This window comes from Salmo salar, chromosome 15 (assembly GCF_965601325.2).
Source record: "Salmo salar chromosome 15, fSalSal1, whole genome shotgun sequence".
Lineage (NCBI taxonomy): Eukaryota > Metazoa > Chordata > Actinopteri > Salmoniformes > Salmonidae > Salmo > Salmo salar.
In genome coordinates, this window is record NC_138305.1 from 32578413 (window position 1) to 32598540 (window position 20128).

The 20128-nt window shown below is 43.8% G+C and overlaps 1 protein-coding gene across 1 annotated transcript; it reads left to right on the plus strand.

The window, feature by feature from the left end:
• Positions 1-951: 951 nt before the first annotated feature.
• Positions 952-19527, plus strand: LOC123723740 (apolipoprotein B-100). Its single transcript, XM_014143934.3, has 29 exons — positions 952-1082; positions 2171-2212; positions 2332-2444; positions 2553-2698; positions 2847-2994; positions 3429-3581; positions 3798-3922; positions 4021-4106; positions 4222-4663; positions 4763-4877; positions 4979-5125; positions 5224-5435; positions 5553-5748; positions 5869-6048; positions 6176-6379; positions 6900-7067; positions 7190-7395; positions 7483-7665; positions 7780-7910; positions 8024-8234; positions 8334-8506; positions 8676-8839; positions 10434-10543; positions 10659-11032; positions 11150-17182; positions 17266-17377; positions 17544-17567; positions 17933-18119; positions 18247-19527. The coding sequence occupies exons 1-29, from the start codon at positions 1028-1030 to the stop codon at positions 19243-19245; spliced, it is 11439 nt and encodes a 3812-aa protein (XP_013999409.3). The 5' UTR covers positions 952-1027; the 3' UTR covers positions 19246-19527.
• The last annotated feature ends 601 nt before the right edge of the window (positions 19528-20128 follow it).

Genomic DNA, 20128 nt, shown 5'->3' on the forward strand with positions numbered 1-20128 from the left:
CTCTCATCTCCATATTGAATGAAGAGAGGCTGATTATAGATCATGTAGACCTATGAGCTTATGTTTGCATTCTCAGTTTGAATTTATATGCAAGTCAGCTTTTTGTTAGTCAAGAAAATGATGCAATAAAGCCTTTTTTGGACTTCACCCTTGCCTGTAGCTCTGTACCCAGACCCGCCTCGCTCCAATCAGTGGCAGTGGTCAGACCTTGCTACACTTGCCTAATGCATTAAGTATATTATGTCCATGCAATATAGATAAGTCATAAGTCCATAGAAACATACACAGTGATGACCTATTTGTTTCTTGTGAATGTGATATCCCTCTGAATATCCTAAGATGGGAGTAATTGATAGTCATAACATGATCTGCTTAATTAACTAATTCAAACTAAACAAGTGGAAGTATTTACTCTTCATTTTCTCCATCTTAACCACATAAGTATGTTCTAAAATGCAATATCTGAACTAAAAGGAGACAAGTAAATGTGTATAAACAAAACGTTTAGTAATAGGTTATGTATTGTTTTTATATATTATGTCAATGCTATGTTTTTGAATGCATGCTTTTATGAAATTGAGTTAAAATTATACTATATCAAAGTTGAGATTATGTATTGCCTAATTTTTGGCTCAATCCCCTTCTAACAAGTGAATTGTAGTTTTATCAGGAAAAAATATATATAGAATGAAACCTTCGCAATTCATTTACACTGAGAGAAATCACTAGTTTTTGCTGTTTTCTTCAGTGGTCTTCCTAATCTTGGAAAATACGTGTTACTACTGCACAAAAATGACTGATTCTGCAAGTTTGTTATCATATCCATGGACAGTTTTTTGAAACTAGTTGCCTTTGTCCCTCCACACATACGTATGGGATGGACTTTGGTGTAGGGGCAGCACTGTCTGTAGCTCCCACCTCCCCTTCCTATAGAATCCCTAGGGTATAAAAGACTAGTGCTGGAGTGGAGAAATCAGTCTCGACGAGTACTCGCCAACGCAAAGGAAAGAGCTTCAACGAACCCATCATGGGGGACACAAAGCTCTCTCTTTTGCTTCTTCTGAGCACCCTTGCCTTGGCCCGTAAGTACCTCTCTGACTGGTCCCTGCTGTGGATAAAAATCTATTTTTACCAGGTAGTAGTTTGTTTCTTGAGTTTACATGTTTGTTATTTTCAGATTTGAAATATATGCTTTAAAAGTTTTTATTTTGGACTTTTTTCGATTTACATATTATAATACCAAAGAGACATGTATGTAGCTGTTAACTTTTTTAAAGATTTAAAATGAACTTTTACCCAGCAGTAGTTTGTTTCTTAAGTTTTCATGTTTGTAATTTTCAGATTTAAGGTATTTTCTTTAGAAGTGTTCCATTCGGAAATGTTTAATTTTAAATATTCTAATGCCAAACCAAATTATCGGTAGCTGTTAACTTGAACAACTAGAATTTGTTTATAAAAGTGGGTGTTTTTAGCTATGTGCATTTTACTTTGCATGTGCAAAATCTATTATGTCATTTTGTTGCAAAATAGTTTTTTTTGTAAAATAACACTTGGAACATTACAGAGTGAACTGAAGCATCTCCTCTCGACATTGCACAGTTAATCTCGTAAAATACGCACTGTCCCTGTTGCAAATTACAAGTTAACTTTCTTCAAAACCGCCAAATACATTGACTGTATATCAGCAAAACTATTTCTGATGGTGAACCTGAAAAATCTAAATAAAATGTAAATGATGAAAGTCCTGTTCAGCTGGTAGATATAAGTCGAGATCTGTCTTTGAGCTTTTTGTCCTCTATTTTTAGTCCGGTAAAACAGTGTTTCCTCACAAAATGTAAGATTTAATAGGTGATACTGTGCAAGCAAGCAATTTTACAAATATCTGAATTCTGACAGTGCAGACGTGCAAATATCACTTTCTGGGATGTAAGCAATATAACAGTTTTTATTTTAAACGAGTGGGGGCAGTTCCCCCTCATGCCCACATGATTTGATAGTAAAGTGAGTGGAGGGGACAGGCAGTTGAACAGATACATAACTGCACCCACACCATTCAAAGAAAGAAAAGCTGCTTTTTTACACACTTAAAAACAATTTCAGTCATGTTGTAATTAATTATAAAACTTCTGTATAATCCTGCTTTGACCAAAATTGCGTTATCCTCTCACAGACTCCCAAGACGATGGTGCCGAAAAACATCCAACATGCTTGCGTACGTACCAACAAATCATTGCTTATCCTACCAATGTGCTGCAGTTTGCCCACTGTTATGGCAACATGACGGTTCTTTACTCAAACACATTAAAAATACAATTTCTAATCTCTCCCTAGTGGCAAGAAGGTACAAGAGCCTTCACAAATATGAATACCAGTACAAAGCAGAGTCCCTGAATGCCATTGAAGGAGCTTCCAATCTCATAAATGGACCCAAGTGCTCTTGCAAGGTAGACATCATACCTCAGAGCATTAAGCCTTCACTTCAGTCCATTAATATTGTCCTCACGCAACATCCCAGTAAGAAAGCCATCTAACCTCTTTGTCTCTCCCTACAGGTCGAGATTGAAGTTCCTCAGTCTTGCAGCTACATCCTGCGTACCACAGGCTGTAGCTTGAGTGAGGTTGTCGATATGGACGCAGAGGGCAACCCTGTGTTCGGACCTGCACCTGGATCTGATGCCTTCGCTGCTGCCATGGAGAAGTAAGCCCCCAAGGCTGTCACACATGCCCTAACCCAACCCTTGTCCCCAATATTTGTTAAAAATTCCTTGTCCTCTCTTCTATTAAGCACATTGTAATTTGGAGTTAACAACTGGTAACCAACCTTTCACCTCTCTCTCCCTGCTCAGACATCCTCTGAAGGTTGTGGTTGAGGGAGTGTACGATTTGAAACTGTACCCTGAGGAGGATGAGTCCATGACCATCCTGAACATCAAGAGAGGTATCGTCTCTGCCCTTGCCGTGCCCCTGCTGGAAGAGGAGAACAACAAGAAAATGGTATGTTGATCTTCTCAGAAAACACCCTAATCATAACTACACACTTTGTATTACAGTGTAGTTTCAGTGATATGAGCAAGTCATTTCTTATTGAGTACTTTATTACTCTAATGGGTACTTTATTACTAACAGTGTGTACCTTATTAATCCATATTATTCAATACAATTGGAAACTACCTGGTAGACAATGGTACATATTGGTGCTTGTTTTAGTGAATCCAAGAAACAAAAATGTAATTATTGTGTAATAAAGAAATAATAAATGAAAGTACTGTTGGCACGCCGACGTGATGCACTACAAGGTACAAGACTAGCCAAGAAAATTATGTTCATGGCTCTGCAGAGAGCAATATGTCCCATTCAGTTTTTCAGAAAACATAAATCAGTATTTATATTTATTTAAATATGACAAGGATCATTGACTTTCCCCTCAGCCCACCATCCACGGCATGTGCAAGACCAACTACATAGTCAACGCCATGGAGGACATCGCTACTGACATCACTCTCAACAGGGACTTGTCCAAATGTGACCACTTCATCCCCCAGAGGGACCACACCAGCCCCCTGGCCCTCATCTCTGGCATGGTAAGACTGCAAGAAAGTAGAAGTTGCTGGTTAGATTCATGAAATAAACCCAAAATAATGTATTAATCCTAATTCACTTTTTAACTCCTTTACAAAAACCCTTCAAAGTAATTATCTTTCTCCGCTCCAGTAGCTGAAATGACAACTAATATTACTCCTTATTCACTTTTGAACTTTACAAAAAAACGTAAACAATAATAATTTCTCCTCCTACAGCACTATCCTCTTGCTCAGCTGATCAGAAGCTCCCAGACCTGCAACTACAAGTTTGACAATGACAAGAAGCACATGATCTCTGGTGCCTGCACTGAGAAGCACATCCTGGTGCCTTTCTCTCACAAGTGTGTTAAACATTATGCCTATAATGTTTTATGAAATACGTACCTGCAATGTTAAGAGATGTTGCATAAGTCTTTATCATCTCTTTGGCTTTCCACAGGGGAGAGTATGGAGTTACCAACGTTGGCAAGCAGTTCCTGACTCTGCTGGAGGTTTCCACATACAATGAGAGAGTTTTTAACCACAGTAAGTATCCCTTACATTGCATTCTAATTATGAAGATGATTATCGTAGACAGTCAGAGATAATTGAAAAAGGATTTCACCTGCTCAGTGTCAAAACTGACTTTATCTTCCTGCAGATGTGGCCAACCTCAAGGGTCTGCCAATGGAGGCTGCTGAGGACAAGAGCGTTGTTCAGGACAAGGATGCTCCTCTGGCCGTCCTGAGGGAACTGGCCACTCTGTCCAATGGTGAGAAGAGAGCCCACCTCTTCCAGCAGCTTGTGAGCATGGTCCGTGGAATGAAGGCTGAGACCCTGAGCCCTGCTATCCCCGAGGCCCTGAAGGTGTCCGGACCACTGACCTACCAGGTTCTGGCCCAGTGCGGTACCCCAGAGTGCAGCAGTGCCATCATGCAGATCCTCAGGACCTTTGACAACTCTGCCTTTGAGGTTGATGCCGTCGTGTTCGCCATGGGACTGGTCCCCAACCCCTCTGCCCTCCTGGTCAACGACATGCTGGCTATGGCACGGTACAAGCAGAGCAAGCCTATCCTGTATGCCCTGAGCAATGTTGTCAAGAGGTAAACAGACATTTTAAAGCAACATATTTTCTAAATGGAACTGAGCAGATGCAGAAAATGAAATTCTTATGTTGAATTTCACATTGTGTTCCTCTTCAGATTCTTCAAGGCCGAGGGCAAAGTGACCCCTGAGATCGAGGCTGTGGCTGAGTTTGCTGTTTCCCAGCTGGGTGACTGCACTGGTGACAAGGAGCAGAACTTCCTGGCCCTGAGGGTGAGTGTTCCATCGCTCCCCATAGCTTTTTCAGGTTTACTCACACAGGAAGCAACAATTTGAATCAGAATAATTCATGTTTGCTTCCTTCTGCTCCACAGGTTATTGGTAACATGGCTGCAGCCATGGGAGCCGCCAGTCCTGCCCTGAAGTCTGCTGTGATCCAGTGTGTAAACGAGCCCGGCGCTTCCCTGGAAGTCCAACAGGCTGCCATTCAGGCATTCAGACAAACTCCTGTCCCTGAGGAGGTAACTCACTCTTATCCTATTAGCTTTCAAAAATGTATATGGAAACCATCAACTCTTCGTTCACTGCAGAACTGTTATACACATTCTCCTGTTTACAGGGCAGAGAGGTGCTCATGCAGGTTCTTTTGAGTGGTGCTAGCCCCCTGCAGAAGCGTGTTGCTGCCTACCTGGTGCTGATGAAGGACCCCCAGCCTGCTGAACTGGCTCAGCTGGCCGCCGCTCTGCCCATCGAAGAAGACCAGCAGGCCAAGAGCTTTGTCATCTCCCACCTGACTAATATACTGGCATCCACAGCAGCCGAGACCCAGGAGTACGTGAGAGATATCATCTGCAGTATTTACTGCCTCAGCTAACAGAAATATTCTGTTCGGTTGTTCCCTCCTCATCATAGGTTTGACCATGTAATAAATTATTCCTTCCATTAAAGGCTGAGACAGAAGATTCTTGATGCCCTGCAGGGAAATGAGGTTGGAACTGTTATGGATCCCACCAAGTTCTCCCGCAACTACATGATTGGATCTGTGCAAGGAAATATGCTCTTCGAGGGCACCAGCTATCTGCCCAAGGAAGTCATGCTGGAGATGACCCTGAAGGCCTTTGGCTACAGTGTTGACATGGTGGAGGTAAAAAATACAATATAAATTGTTTCCCTAAGCCTCTTATTGGGATGATGTTTTTTTTTTTACAGAATATACACTTATTTTTCTATCAGTCTCATGGTGAACATTCTCTTCACTTGTAAGGTTGGCATGGAAGGCAAAGGACTAGAGCCAACTGTTGAGGCTTTGTTCGGAGAGAACGGATTCTTCCCTGACACAGTTCTAAAGACCGTCTACTTCGTTTCTGACAAGATGCCCCTGCAGGTCAATGAGGTCATGAAGAGGATGATGCCCGCTCTGAAGAAAGACAGAATGAAGAGACAGGTATTCAAAACCATACTATGTTCTTCCTCTTTCCAACCCAAACATTTTAATTAGGGTGATTTTAATCCTAGTTATTTAATTGTAGCATGAGCTAACTGCCTCTTTCCTTGAAAAAAATATTCTGTAGGCTTCCCAGAACATCATGAGAGAAATCGGCCGCAACCTCAACAAACTGGTCAGGGATCTGAAGACTCAGGAGTCCCCTGAGGCTATGGTTTACCTGAGACTGCTGGGAAATGAACTTGGATACCTGAAGACCAATGAGATGGAGAAGATGGCTTACTCTGCTGGTCTGATGATTGACAACGTACTCAAGATGTTCCCCACTGATGTATGTACAAAGATATGGAAAAAAGCAACACTATCACTTCAGATATACATTAATGTTAACTCATCTGGCAAGAATGACATATCAATGATAAAAAATGAAAGCTCAATTTATTATCCAAAATCTGAAATCTGATGAAGGGACTGATGACCAACACTGACAATGAAGTCTTTGCCCATTACATATTCATAAATTCACCCAATTTATTGTGGGAAGCTTGTGGAAGGCTACCCGAAACGTTTGACCCAAGTTGATCAATTTAAGGGAAACGCTACCAAACACTAATTGAGTGTATGTAAACTTCTGACCCACTAGGAATGTGATGAAAGAAATAAAAGCTGAAATAAGTCACTCTACTATTATTCTGACATTTCACATTCTTAAAATAAAGTGGTGATCCTAACTGACCTAAAACAGGGAATTTTTATTCGGATTAAATGTCAGGAATTGTGTAAAACCGAGTTGAAATGTATTTGGCTAAGGTGTATGTCAACTTCTGACTTCAACTGTACATGTTCCACAGCTTATGAAGGGACTGATGACCAACACTGACAATGAAGTCTTCGCCCATTACATCTTCATGGATAACAAATTCTTCCTGCCAACTGCCACTGGTGTGCCACTGAAGATTGCCCTGTCTGGTACCTTCACCCCTGGCATCAAGGGAGGACTACACATTACACCCGACATGGTAAACTTTTATATTTATTTTCACTGATCTGTTTTCTATTTGTAGTAACCCTAATACATGTGAAGTCCGTCAGTCTTTTTGCATATCTATATAATATACTTTGACTGATCCCTTTCCCACAGAGCGAGGTCTCCTTCATGCCCTCCGCTGGAATTGAGTTTGTGGCCCGGGTTGGTTCCCACATTCCTGAGTACCTTCTCTCTGGCCTGGAGATGCACACCAGCCTATACCACGAGAGTGGGCTCAGCGCTAAGATCGTCATGGCCGACAACCAGGTCAAGCTGACCATCCCTGCTCCTCAGGGTCCTGCCAAGCTCATCAGCATCACGTAAGTGTCAGAGTGTCATTCAGATAATACTTGATGACCAATATTTATCAGAGCCTAAACATTTCCTTTCCACGACCCCTATTATAGCAACAAGCTGTTCGAAGTGACTTCTGCTGGAGTGAAACCCATCCCGTCTCTGGTAGAGGACAGAATTGATGTGTCTGAGTGCACTCCATTCTTAGCTGGTATGAAGTACTGCACCACCCTTCAGTACTCTGATGCTAGCTCCCATGACACAGCACCCTATTTCCCCTTTACCGGAGATAGCAAGTAAGTACTAGTTCGATGCAAATACATTTTAACATATGCTCCATTTATGTTTTCCTATTTTCAGGTAGAAATTGATCTCAGCCATAACTTTTGGAAATTAAACATTTTCTATAGGCTTGCTGTGGAGCTCCACCCCACTGGTGAGGTCACTGAATACACGGCCACCATCGGCTACGAAATCGTCAGGGAGGGAGAAGAAGGTCGTCAGAAAGTTGACACTGTAAAGATGGTCCTGAAGGCAGAAGGTATAGCTAGCTCTAAGTTACAAAAGCCCTCTTTTAGAGTAACACAGTCCTTCCATTTCTACCGTACAACCTTTTCCTTGGTGACTAACTTATTCAGTTTATCCTGGACACAGGTGCTGACCCCACTGAGGCCACAGCCACTGTGAAGTACAACAGGAGGAAGAATGTCATCACCACCGACATCCAGATCCCTGACTTTGACTTGGAGGCTGGAATCAGACTGGGCGTTGTGGATGGCAACACCAAGGGCAAAGGAATACACTCCATCTCCATTGACCTCATCAACAAGAACATCCCTCAGCTGTCCCTGGTTGGCCGCGCTAAGTAAGCTGACAATGCTACCCCACAAAGTACTTCCCTGTTTTGGTTTCTTCTGTTTTCCCTTTCTTCCAAATTCCAACTGACTCATGGTTTTCTATGCAGAATTGAGGCCATGAAGGATGCTATGCTGCAGGTGCAGCTGCTTGTCCCTTCAATCAAGGCTGACGCCACAGTTACAGCCAACGTGAAGCGTGGTGAGGAACTGGAACTTGAGCTTGAGAGTGACATCAAGCTCCCAGAGACCACCTCAGTGCAAAAGATCACCCTAAAATATGGTATGCAGGCTTTCAATATCGCCCAACCTTTGTACGATGAATTGTTTTGCTTCTTGATCAACTTTAACTGTATGTTTCTGAGAGCTTTGCCAGGCTTTAAATGTCAAGTAATCATGGGAAAGTTATTAAAATGTAATTTAATTTACAATGAATTACTCCTACTTTGTAGATGACGAGAAGATTGTGGCTGAGGTCAAGTCTGACATGAATTCTGAGATCCAGAACATCCTCCCTCATGCCGAGGCAATCCAGAAGATGGTCAGTGATGTTCTTGATCAGCAGGTGGGCCAGACCGACATGAAGGTCCGTCACATCCTCACCAAGTCTGTAGAGGTAAAACAACAAAAAAACACTTTAATCTTATGATCACTATTTTGTCCTCTCTCAACTTAATATATTACAATATGTACAGTACCAGTCAAAAGTTGACACACCTACTCATTTAAGGGTTTTTCTATATTTTTACAATTTTCTACATTGTAGAATAATAGTGAAGACATCAAACTATGAAATAGTTTGTTTAACACCAAAAAAGTGTTAAACAAATCAAAATCTATTTTACATTTCAGATTCTTCAAAGTAGCCACCCTTCGCCTTGATGACAGCTTTGCACACTCTTGGCATTTTCTCAACCAGCTTCACATGGAATGCTTTCTAACAGTCTTGAAGGAGTTCCCACAAATGCTGAGCACTTTTTAGCTGCTTTTCCTTCACTCTGCAGTCCAACTCATCCCAAACCATCTCAATTGGGTTTAAGCCCTGTGATTGTGGAGGCCAGGTCATCTGATGCAGCACTCCATTACTCTCCTTCTTTGTCAAATAGCCCTTACACAGCCTGGAGGTGTGTTGGGTCATTGCCCTGTTGAAAAAGAAATGATAGTCCCACTAAGCGCAAACCAGATGGGATGGCGTATCGCTGCAGAATGCTGTGGTAGCCATGCTGGTTAAGTGTGCCTTGAATTCTAAATAAATCACTGACAGTGTCACCAGCAAAGCACCCCCACACCATCACACCTCCTCCTCCATGCTTCACGGTGGGAACCACACATGCGGAGATCATCCGTTCACATACTCTGCGACTCATCAGACCAGATTTCCACCGGTCTAATATCCATTTCTCATGTTTCTTGGCCCAAGCAAGTCTCTTCTTCTTATTGGTGTCCTTTAGTGGTGGTTTCTTTGCGGCAATTCGACCATGAAGGCCTGATTCAAGTAGTCTACTCTGAACAGATGTTGAGATGTGTCTGTTACTTGAACTCTGTGAAGCATTTATTTGGGTTGCAATTTCTGAGGCTGGTAACTCTAATGAACTTAGCATCTGCAGCAGAGGTTTTCTTTTCCTGTGGTGGTCCTCGTGAGGGCCAGTTTCAACATAGTGCTTGATGGTTTTTGCGACTGCACTTGAAGGAACTTTAAAAGTTATTGAAATGTTCCGGATTGACTGACCTGCATGTCCTAAAGTAATGATGGACTGCCGTTTCTCTTTGCTTATTTGAGCTGTTCTTGCCATAATATGGACTTGGTCTTTTACCAAATAGGGCTATCTTCTGTATACCACCCCTACCTTGTCACAACACAACTGATTGGCTTAAACTCATTAAGAAGGAACAAAATTCCACAAATTCACTTTTAACAAGGCACACACGTTAATTGAAATGCATTCCAGGTGACGACCTCATGAACCTGGTTGAGAGAATGCCAAGCTGTCATCAAGGCAAAGGGTTGCTACTTTGAATAATCTCAAAAGTAAAATATATTGTGATTTGTTTAACACTTTTTTAGTTACTACATGACTCCATATGTGTTATTTCAAAGTGTTGATGTCTTCACTATTATTCTGAAATGTAGAAAATAGTAAAAATAAAGAAAAGCCCTGGAATGAGTAGGTGTGTCCAAACTTTTGACTGGCACTGTATTTCCATTACAGGCAACCAACAACTACCTGGAGAAATATGCTGCTGATATCCCATATATGCAGAACCTGAAAGTCCCTGGGATGCCAGAGTTGACTCTGCCTGAGAAACTTTTCCTGAATGTGTAAGTTACATCAATCAACTAGCATGAGAATAATTTCAGTCAATACATTAAATAAATAAAAAAATTGGGGGGGTTCCATGACTAATTCATGATTAAATACAATTTTTTGAAACAGTGAGGCCACAGCTGCTTACCACTTCAACAATGAGCGTATCTTCATCGCCATTCCCCTCCCTCTTGGTGGAAAATCATCTGAGGAGCTGAACTTCCCAGCTGCACTGACCACACCACACCTGGCTCTGCCCCAGCTTGGCTTGGACATTGCCTCCATGGAGATCCCCATCCCTGAGCTTTTCATCCCAGAGACCCTTGATGTATTTGTGCCCCTCTTCGGAAAAACTCAGCTGTCCACAAAGGTGAAGAGCAACTTCTACAACTTGGAGGGCTCAGTGTCTGCTGGCAAAGATGCCGCTGAGACACCAAGCTATTCTGCCAAGTTTGATGTGACAGGCAGCTGCTCAATGGAACTCCTGTGCATCAAGATTGAAGGTAGAGTTCCACCTCCAGAGATTTTCTAATGCCTTTGTAATTAATTGAGAATTACACAATCTGGAACATGTTTAGTTGTGCAATAATCAATAATTGTTCCTTCTGTGTTGTAAATAGGATCTGGATTGCTTACCACCACTCCTGCTGATTCCATCAAGGCCCATGTGAAGACCTCCGTGAGCCACAAGTTCATTGATGCCAGCATTAGCATAAGGGAAGTTGGCACTGTTACAGACAACAAGATCAATGTGAAATCCAGCAGCAAAATCGAAGCAACAAGCCCCATGGGTCTGAGTGTAAACCTAGAGCACACCGGCCAAGTTGGCTTCAATTCTGAAGCGCCAATACTGGCTCCAACACTGAAGATCTCTGGTGATAGCAACTTGGAGGGAACAGTCAAAGCAGGACCTGTCTATGGCACCACAATCACCACCCAGTCTTTTACCATCTTCCCATTCAGACCAGAGGCAAAGATTGATTCTTCCCTGAAAATTGATTCAACCATTCTTAAGGCCCAGAACACCATTGCTGCATCCTTTGCCAATGGCAAGCTGTCTGTTGTGTCTAACATGAATGCATTCGAAGACATCCTGACCCATGCTGCTGAACTTGTGTTCAAGGATAACCAGCTGTCCCTGAAATGTGACACCAATGCCCTTGCCCTTGGTATGAAGATCCACAACCAGGCTGAGGCTTCTGTTGGCTTTGGAGCAGTCACAATCAAGATGGAGACCAATGCTGACCACTCTGAGAATCGCATATACTCTCTTGTCACTGCCTCCCTGGATGTCAATGGCCTGGCTGTGAACAGTGATGGCACTGTAAAGCTGCTTGAGAACATAGCTGCACACAAAGCTACCCTGACAATGAACAAGGATGGCCTGGCCACAAGCGGAACAACCACCCTGCAGGGCCCGTTCACCATGGAGAACACCTTCAACGGTGGAATTGATTCCTCCAAGGCTACTCTGTCCATTGAGACCAAGAGTGCATTGAATGACATGAAGGTTGAGAATGCCAACTCACTGACCATCACTCTCTCCAGCCTTGCCTTCAACTCAAAGGCTGAGGCCATTGTCAGCGAGAGCACTTCCTATACACATGACATCACCATTGACCTACAGGACTACACTGCCTCTGTAAATATGAACAATAACCTGAAACTGCTGGCAGCCAACCTAGTCAACGAGGCTCAGCTGAAGGCAGTGATCTACAAAATTGACTTTACTGGAAGCCTGAAGGCGGCCTATGGTGAGGAAGAGCTCAAACACACCTATGAGATCAACTATGCAGACTTGACCGCTAATGCTAAGTGCAGCACTAATGGAAAGTTCCTTGGTGCTCACATGAGCCACAACATTGAGCTTGAAATTGTTGGCCTTGCTGCAAAGATCCACAATGATGCCCGCTTCAACTCCCAGCCTTTCCGCTTCGACAACACCATCCGTGCCAGCATTATTCCCTTCGACTTCAATCTTGACGCCATCTTTAATGCTGATGGTGACCTGACCCTGTATGGTAAGCAGAGCGCTCAGCTCTATGGAAAATTCCTCCTTAAAGCACAGCCCCTGGCTTTTGCCAGCTCTCATGAATGCAGAGCTTCTGTCACCCAGCAGCTGGACAATGGCTTCCCCCTAGAAACCACAATTGACAACAAGATAGACACACTTCTGACTCCCCAGGAGCAGAGGGCCATACTTAGGATGAAGTCAAAGTTGAACAACCACGCCCTCAATCAGGAAGTGAGTGCCTACAACAATGCTGAAAGGCTTGGACTGGAGCTGTCTGCAACCCTCCTCACCGGGCTCCTGAACACAGCTGCCAGTGAAGAGCAGGAATTCACAATCTCTGGTTTCCTAAAGTATGATAAGAACACTGACAGTCACATGATTAACCTGCCCTTCCTCAAAAGTTTGCCTGCAATCCTGGAAAACATCAAGATCACTATTGTTAACATGGCAGAGGCTATTCAGAATTATATCAATAGTGATGAGGTCAAGGCTAAGCTTGAGGCTCTGCCCCATCATGTCAGTGACTTTGTTGCCAAACTGAATCTGGAAGGCAAGGCTGTCCAGCTCAAACAGAACCTGATTGCCCTCACCGAGGAGTACGCCATCACTCTGGAATACCTAGAGGCCTCCCTTGTGAACCTCAAGATTGCTGTTGAAAAACTGCTGATGGGCCTGGCATCCAGTATCCAGGGCATTGTTGCTGCCTCCAAGGAGATGATTGCGAGTGGTACCCTGTCTGAAACTGTAATTGAGAGGCTCAGCCAGGAGCTGAATGCCATCAACGAAGAGTATAAAATCACTACTATGATCGTAGCTGTCATTGACGCTATCGAAGAGCTGATCAAGCAGATAGACATGCAGAAACTGAAGGACAGCAGCATTTCACTCCTGCACGACATTGATGCCCAGTTTGAAATTAAGGCTAAAATTGAAAACGCAGTGAGTGAATTAAAGCAGTTCATTGAGAACTTTGACAGAACCAAAACTGTTGAGGATCTGAGAAACTACATTTCCTCCATCAACTTGGAAGCTCATGTTGAGCAGCTGATGGAACACCTTCCCACTGAAGTGATCATCAAGATGATTGAGTCTGTCAAGGCAGTGATCCAGGAATTGGATATCATTGGCAAATTGAATGTTTTCCATGCCAAGCTGAGAGGTCTGATTGTCAAGTATGAGGTTGACAAGAAGGTTGAAGCAGTCCTGGAGAAGGTTGTGGTTCTAATTAAGCAGTTCAAAATTGATGAAACAATTCAGGTCCTTGTTAATAAGCTGAAGGCCATCAATATCCCATCGAAGGTAATGCAGATGCTGGAAGAAGCCATCAACTCCTTAAAAGCTACTGAGATCAAACAGGTGATTGAACAGCTGAATGAATATCTTGACTCTGTTGTCCAGCAGCTGAGGTCATTTGATTACAATGCCTATGTGGATGAAACCAACCAGATGATTTCTGAATACACTGCTTATGTGAATGAGCTGATCAAGGCACTTGAGATCCCACAGAAACTTCAGGCTTCAAGAGAGTTTGTCAACTTTCTTGTGTCATCTGCACTTAACTACATTGAACATCTGAGGAAACTCAAGGTTGCAGACATGATCAAAACAGTGGAAGACGTGCTCGACCATGCCATCCTTAATGAAATTAAGGCAATTTCTGAGAGGCTAAAGCAGGGAATCACCAATATGGACCTTAGAAATGATATCATCTCATACCTGCAGCAGGTGAGTGAACTCTACACCAAGGTCATCACCGTCATAAATGAGGTGTTCGGCAATGTGTTTGAGGTGATCCAGAAGTTTGCTGGTGAACAACAAATTGTCAGCGAGGTCAAGCAGATAATTGAGGGAGTTGTTACTGGACTGAAGACAGCTGAGCTGGACTTCCCTTCATTCACAATCCCTCTCACTGACCTGGTCATGCCCTCCATGAAGGTCAGCCTGGAGAAGCTTCAGGAGATTGACATTCCAACACAGCTGGATATCCCTGAGTTCACTATCCTGGGTTTCCACACAGTGCCAGCCACCACCGTTTCCTTTGACGATATCAAGCAGAAGGTCACAGAGCTCATAGATTTTATTTTCAACTTTGAGATCCAGATGCTTGATTTGGATGCTTTCTTTGGAGACCTGACCATGAGCTACCTGCCAACCCTACCTGACATTACTCTCCCAGAGATCACATTCCCAGAGTTCTACTTCCCTGTCCTACCTAAGGTAGTCGCAGAGAAGCTCCTAGAGATTCCAACTCTCCAGATCCCTGAGATCAAGCTCCCTGCCATTCCCAGTGAGATCAGTGTCCCTTGCTTTGGCAAGCTCTATGGTGAGATCAAAGTCAGCACTCCCATCTACAGCATTAGGACCTCTGCTGAGCTCCAGAACTCTACTGACAGTGAGGAGACTCCTCAGCTCACCGCTTTCCTAACCTCCCAGGCCATATCTCCCATTTTTGAGATATTCAGCTATAACCTGGACTCCACTGCTCGCGTTGCCATCCCCAAGTTGAACCGTGTGATAGTTTCAGAGACCCTTAAGTTTACCCACACTGCACTTGCAGTCGAACACCAGGCATCAGTGACCCTCTACCACCTTGCAGCCCAGGCCTCAGCTAAGACCACAGTCAAGGCAACCACTGCACACTACACGGCTGACATTGTCAATAATGCATTCTTTGCCACATTGGGTGGTATGTCTGCATCTGTGGACACCACCTACAACCACCAGATCAATATCCCAATCCTTGGCTTCACCAATGGAGCCTCTGTGACCCAAAAGGCTGTTGCCCGCCTGGAGGACACAACAATCACTCTGAACATTGGAAATGATGGTGCTATGAAGTTCAACTTTCACGAGGGCACACACAAGTGTGACCTTCACTTCGCCATCAGTCCCAGCACTGCTAAGCTGACAATCTCCGCTGACACCGACACTGCCCTTCTGAAGATGAAGCAGACCATGAATGCTGATGCAGTCATTCTCAGTCACATCACATTTGAGGCCCGCTCTGAGGCAGAAGGCCCAGCCATCAAGAACAGCCTTCTGGTGGCATCTGGAAATGTCAATTTGGGAGATATGAAGGTTGAACTGAAGGCAAACCATGACACAGAGCTTGTTGGAGATCTCAGTGGAATCCTGTCAAACTCACTCACCATTAAGATTTATCCTATTGAAGTTGTCTTTGACTTCCAAAACAAGGGAAACACCAAGCTCAGCTTCAACGAGGCACTGATGGCCAAGATTGATCTCCAGAATGACTACTCTGCCACAATCAAGCCTGAAGCTCAACAGATCAACACTGTGGCTCTTGCCCGCTTCAACCAGTACAAATCCTCCTACAACTTCACTATTGACAACAACGAAAAGGAGGCTGGCATCTTTGCTACTATGAACGGTGAGGCTAATCTTGAATTCCTGACAAACCCCATCAGCATCCCAGAGATTGATCTGCCCTTCATTAACATGCACATTCCAGCCATCAGTGATCTGAACCTGTATGAGCATACTGGCTTGAAGAACATCTTGACCACCACAGAGCAGTCTCTTGATGTTGATTCCAAGATCCTGTACCAGAAGAGTCATTTTCACTCTCTGGGCAACCTGATCACCGAACTCTCCCTGAAGTCCCCCATCTTCAATCTGAATGCCAATGCCGGACTTTACGCTGAGGACGACCTTGTGTTCCGCCTGGGAGCTACCACAGCCTCCATTTTTGAGGCTCTTAAGATCAAGCTTGATGGCACCACCAGTTTGACCACCAAAAGAGGGCTTAAGCTGGCCACTGCCCTGTCCTTGGAGAATGCCCACATTGAGGGAAACCATGACAGCACTTTCAGCCTAAGCCCCGACAACCTGGAAGCTGCGGCGTCTGTGGCTACCATTGCAAAGATTGCCCTGCCCATCTTCAACCTAGAAGCCAATCAGCAATTTGTTGCAGACACCAAGACCAAGCCAAATGCTGCCTCTACATTGAAGCTGAAAGGTGATTTCAACCTGCCCCTTATCAAAGCAATTGGCAAGGCAGAGGCTGACCACAGCCTGAAGCTAGAGGGAACCCTTGAGTACATCTCTGTGGAGTCATCCATCAAGGGCAACATTGATGGCACAATCCTGGAATACAATGCTGTTTTGGGAGCTCTGGACAATGAAGCTAACATGTACCTGAATGCTGATGGCCTACGCTCCACCTCAAAGATCATTGCCAATGCCAAACTCAGCAACGGTGAGACAACTATCCTGGAAATGGATGTGGATGAGAACCTGGCTGTTGAGGCATCCGTAAGCCGTGTGTATGCAGTGCTGAAATTCGCCAGCAACAACGAAGCCAATGTGATTACCTTCAACACCAAGGGAAAGCATGTAGCCCAGGCTACCATTGACTTTGCACCATTGACATCACTGACTGCTAATGTTGAGATTGACATGTCTCAGCCAAGCAACGTGGGTGACATTTCCCTCTTTGAGAAGACTGCTGTCGAGCTGACAGGTACCAAGCAGAAGATCTCTACCACCGCCAAGATTGCCACCCCTGTGTACACCACACATCTGGCAGCTGAGTTGAAGGGTGATGCCCCTGTCTTCAAGGCCGAACTTAAGTCATCTGCTACCTCTGTCATCAACTTCCTGGATTACGACATGGATGGTAAAATTATAAAAATGTCCTCTATAATGTCATTATTTGATGCAAAATAATTGTATTTGAGGAAATTGAAACTGCCTCAACAGCTTCCTTCACTGCAAGCTTTGAGAACGAAGCCCTGAGCGTGAATGGCAAGGCTGTCCTTACCCATGCAGACCTGACCATGGACATTCAGAATGTGATTACCCAGGCTATGAGGTAAAGTAATACTTTTAAACAGGCTGATTTCAATGCATAATACATATTGAAACAAATGATTTAGGCTTGTTAGCACAATGTTAATCAAATCATTACAAACATTTTGCAATTTCAAGATACCTGAATATGTATTAGTATGGTTTGTTTTGTCATTTGTGCATTTCAGGAAGAAGCGTCAAGAGGAGGGAAGGTAAATACTCAATAATGTACCTTCAATTCACTTCAATCCAGGACTATTGCATGAGCAAATAAAGTCTACATCTTTTGACCTTCTACTACACACATGTATTACATGGAGTTATAAACTGGGTGGTTCGAGCCCTGAATGCTGATTGGCTGAAAGTTGTGGTATATCAGACCGTATAGCATGGTATGACAAAACATTGATTTTTACTGCTCTAATTGCGTTGGTAACCAGTTTATAATAGCAATAAGGCACCTTAGGGGTTTGTGATATATTGGCCATATACCACACCCCCCTCGGGCCTTATTGCTTAATTAAACTATGAGTGAATAGACAGTAACTGATCACACTGTTTTTCTTCCACTTCTTAGTGTCTCCCGTCACACCCTGAATGTGGACATCACCAGCCCAACATTCACTGATGTGAACTTCCGCTATGCTGCCCGCAGAGATGGCGTCAGTGCTTCCATCTCTACTCCATCCACTGGGTTCTTGGGTCTTCAGCTCCAGGGCAGGATCCCATCTCAGCTGAGCGCTAGACTCTACAGCCGTTATGCTGTGAGTTTCTTTTAATTTCATTCATCTTAAAATACTCAATACTTGTGTCCCTATTCACAAGTCAAATAAATGTCACCCTATTGTACAGGTCAATTGAAATGTGTTGTGTTTCTCCTATATCTAACAGTCTGCCCCTGAGGATGATGTTGACATCTTGGTCATCAGAGCTACTGCTAAGGATGCCGATAAGATAAAACTACAGGTTGCCTACAACATGGAGGCCCCCCACGACATGCTCCTGGGCCTGAAGGAGAGACTCCCTGCCATCACATCCACCCTGAACAGCTTCTCTAACAAGTATGAGATCTTCGGGCACGTGGAGGGCCTGAAAAGCTCCATCATCAACCTCATTGAGGAAGCCTACACTGCTGCCAACAGCCACGCAGCCGAGCTGAGCCAGCTGTCAATCCTCTTCAGGAACACTGTTTTCCAGTTCCAGAAAACCATCCAGGTCTTCCTGGATGCTGCCATTAAGTTCCTTAGGGAGACAGAATTCAAGCTCCCTGGCTCTGAGGAAATTACCACCCTGCCTAAGGTCCTCAAGCAGCTGACCACCGGCATTGCCACTATAGTTGAGCAGGCCATCCAGGTGCTCATAGACAACGCAGAGGCCTCCTTCAATGCTCTGGTCGATATGATCAGCGACATCCAGGTCACTATGCCAATTGGTGATGTGATGACTGGAGCCCAGATCATAGATAACATGAGGGCCAACATGAAGCATGCTCTTGCCCAGCTTGTGGGTCTGGTGAAGCATCTGGAGAGCCTTGACATGGTCCTGGAGAAGCTTGGCGAGACTGTGAAGGTCATCGTTGAGAAGGCCCAGGAGTTTGTTGACACTCTGAAGTCTGACTACCTGGATGCCGTCGCTATCTACATCAACGCTCTGTACGATAACCTTGTCGGCGTGATCAAGACCGTCCTGGACCAAGTCAATACTATGTTGAACATGGAGCAGGTGAACATAGCAATTGAACACGTCACTGACATGATTCTGTCTGTGGTTAATCAGCTCAACCTCGCCATCACTGGTCTTCTGCAGCAAGCTTCTGAGGAGGCCCAGGCTTTCATCAAAGTTAGCGGTGGAAGGCTTGAGATCGAGCTTCCCTTTCCCTTCCACCAGTGAGATACCCTCACAGACTGAACCCTGAGTCTAACACTACCATCTGTTTAACATTATGCTACTCAGAGGCACAGGGCTGGGAATGTACTTCAAACAAGTATTTCAGCACGTCTTTAAAGCCTTTAGGTAAACATGCAGCTATTATTTTATCCTTTTTGTGTAAATGACAAGTGTTGGTACACTTACCAACATAAAAATGAAATACTGTTGAGTCCTATTTCCCTATCTATCTGTACCATACAAAATGCAATATGAGAGTACAAAATAAATAACATTTATACAGCATTATGTTTGATTTATATTTTTCCACCTGCTATGTGTATGTTTTCAGATCCTCAGTATTTTAACAACAGGCATTCCATTAGTGATGCAAATGAGTGACGTGAACCATAGACACTATTAATATTGATAAGACTGACTTTCTTTCAGTGTTGAGAGATCTTTAGACATAGCCCGAATATAACTTCCAAAATGAGCAAAGTGGAAAGCCTATATGAATAATATTAAGTCTCTTGCTGATCTTTAAAACCAACCGATATTATGGAATCACAGGAAACAAACTATGGCTCAAACATATCGTTGAGCATTATCAAATACTTGTACATGGAATGCTATCAAAACTACCCTCCTATTTCAAATATAAATGTTTCATTTCTGATCTGACTGTAATCCTAACCTGTTTATGGATCTCCAAAGGATGCAAAGTACATATTACTCTAACATAGAGCACTACTCAAATGAAGGGCTGGTGTATGCTGCTGTACACCTAACACGGCATGTTTTGTGGCTGTGATGTCTTGTTAAGAACAAATTCTCTCCTGTGTAGAACGACATTGAGATAAATGTACTCCGGGTGACTAGTGACTAGGGAATCACTCGGGGAGGA